Source organism: Eulemur rufifrons, chromosome 30 (assembly GCF_041146395.1).
Source record: "Eulemur rufifrons isolate Redbay chromosome 30, OSU_ERuf_1, whole genome shotgun sequence".
NCBI lineage: Eukaryota > Metazoa > Chordata > Mammalia > Primates > Lemuridae > Eulemur > Eulemur rufifrons.
In genome coordinates, this window is record NC_091012.1 from 131,748,742 (window position 1) to 131,751,352 (window position 2,611).

The following is a 2,611-nucleotide window of genomic DNA, read 5'->3' on the forward strand; positions in this document are numbered from 1 at the left end:
CAATATGGCCTGTGATTTTCTTCAGGCATGGAGTAGGCAGAGAAGCGAAGTGAAGTGGGGCTGTGTTTTGCTGGGCAATGCTGTGTGTACTGAATGTGCTGAGAAACAAGGGAGCTGCGGAGGTATGCAAGGGAGTGATTGTTAAGGACTTTAACCTGGAAAAAAAGGAATGAGGAGTCATAAATGGGGTGCATAGATGGAAAGGTCAATGCATTGGAGCTCCTGATGGCAACAAAGTTCCAACAGTGCTGCTACTGTACTGGTACTGGAATATTTCAGACAGAGAGATAAGAGGTGGTGGTTAGAGAGGGGGATTCAAGAAGTTGAGAATGTGACAGGTTTCTAGGAATTGATGATAAAGTCATGTTGTAACCTCATGGGGCATGAGAGACTGAAGTAATCTGGAAGGCAGTCTTGTGAAAGAGGGGCTCAAGAGTCTTGGGGTCCAGCATGTTGGAAAGATGATTTATCTTTCTAGCTACCTGTCATCTATCTATTAATAATATCTATCATCTATCTGTCTTATCTATTATCTCTCTCCCTCTCTCTTTCTCTAGCTGGCTAACTACATCACTCCAAGAGTTGAGACAAGAGTTGCGCTGAAAATGGTCACAGTAAGCAAGGAGGTAAGAAATGGTAGAGAATACCCTATGGAGCTTACATTCTTATAGGGGAAGACATAATAATGATCACACTGAAAAAGTAAATGCGATAGCCTGGTAGAAGGTGAGGGGCATTGCATGTGCCAGGGCACTGGGGTGAGTTATACCAACAAATTAGGTGGTCAGTGGAGGCCTCATTGAGATGGTAACATTTGAGGAGGGATTTGAATGAGATGATGGAATTGGCTAGGTGGGAATCTGGGGAAAGAGCATTCCAACCAGAGGGAACAGGCAGCACAAGGGCCCTGAGGTGGTAGTCTGCATGGTGTGTTTGAGGAGCAGCAAGGAGGCCAGTGTGAGTAGAGTGGAGAAAATGGTATGGGTGTTACTGCGCATAGTGGTGATGCCACTTATGTGGAGGAAATGAGAGTGTGAGGGTAGATCACATAAGAATTTAGATTTCACTGTGGGTAATATGAGAACCAATGGAGGTCTGGAGCAAAGAAGTGACATGATCTGACTTACGGCTGCTGCATTGACAATAAACTATCCATACCTCATTCAGTATCTGGAAAGGACAGAAACCATAGTTAGCAACCTGGAGAATATGGTTAAAAAAAAAAATCTTAAAAGGGAAAACAGAGAAGAAGCCAACAATATCCTTTCTCTGACTGCAGACATTCTGTCCGCAACATAAAAATCGAGTGTATTGACTTCTCCAGGTACTTGTATGTTTCTAGTACTATGTTGAAATTGCTTGCATTTCCTGAAAGCAACTTGAAAATTCATGGAGTTGCTTTCATACAGGGGCTCGGGAAGAACTGGCCCTGCTAAGCAAATTTAAAGGGCGAATAAAGGGTTTCTTAACTTTAGCACTACTGATATTTTGACCAGATCATTCTTTGTGGCTAGGGGAGGGAGCCATCCTGTGCATCATAGGATGTGTAGCAGCATCTCTGGTCTCTACACACAAGATGCTGGTAGCGCTCTCCTCTAGTTATAACAACCAAAACTGTCTCCAGAATTGCCAAATGTCCTCTGGGGGGCACAGTTCACTCTTGAGAACAACTAGATTAAGACGAAGCAAAAATATAATAATATTGCTTTAGGATTATATGCTTCTTGTAACACCAGTTAAAATGGCTTGTAAAAGCCCTCTTTTCTCCTCAGTTTCCTTGGGCTCCTACTAAGGTGCTCAGCCCCTCTCGTTTCAGATGCTCTTTTCATCTTTCATCTGTTTCCCCCTTTTCCTGGCCCCCATCACCTCCTTCTAGGGGTGTCCTCAGAAACTCAGATTTTCTCTTACTTTATTATTATTACTTTTTGGTTTTATAAGTTTATTTAACATATCTGTCAATCAGCGGTTAGTTTTCATCCAGGTTGACTGTCTGTAGATTTTTGAAAGTGGTAACAGGTACATAGGTAACCAAAACATAGAGCCTGTTTGGTGAATCTTCATCCTCATTGTGTTTACTGGACAACTGCGTGTGGATACAGCATGGAACACTCCTTATTCCTGTGGTCCAGACAGCTTTGTTGAGCCTGGTATCAATACGTGCATTTGGAGTCCCCATCTCCTTCATGGCAAATTTCTGGATGTCTTCGGGTGCCCAAGGGTCACATTTCTTTAAGCCCACTCCATGGATGTGCTTATGAATGTTGATGGCGTATTCTCGAGTCACCACCTCGTTGATGGCAGAACGGCCCTTCTTCTTCTTGCCACCCTTCTTTGTGGGAGCCATTCTGCCAGGCCCAAGTTGGAAAGTCCTCTTACTTTATGACACAGTGCAATTCCACTTTCTCTTTGTCTCTTAGGAGCCCAGAAGGTTGGGGCAGTGTTTGTGTGTGGGTGCGTGTGCATGTGTGCGTGTGTGCGTGTATGTGTGTGATGTGGGGATGTGGAATGGGCATGTTGTTGTCTTTAGTTCAAAATACCTCCTCAAGTTATTTCTTTAAACAGAGAGCCATATCTACTGGATCATGCCAATCCTAAGGTAGAAGCCACTGCA

At 43.7% G+C, this 2,611-nt stretch overlaps 1 protein-coding gene across 1 annotated transcript; it reads right to left on the reverse strand.

Annotated features, from left to right (window-relative positions):
- Positions 1–1,966: 1,966 nt before the first annotated feature.
- Positions 1,967–2,367, reverse strand: LOC138378478 (large ribosomal subunit protein eL31-like). Its single transcript, XM_069463806.1, has one exon. The coding sequence runs from the start codon at positions 2,342–2,344 to the stop codon at positions 1,967–1,969; it is 378 nt and encodes a 125-aa protein (XP_069319907.1). The 5' UTR covers positions 2,345–2,367.
- Between the last annotated feature and the right edge of the window lie 244 nt (positions 2,368–2,611).

What these genes read in the sequence shown, in the direction of transcription:
- LOC138378478 (XM_069463806.1), bottom strand. Translation starts at nt 2,344, where the DNA reads ATGGCTCCCACAAAGAAGGGTGGCAAGAAGAAGAAGGGCCGTTCTGCC.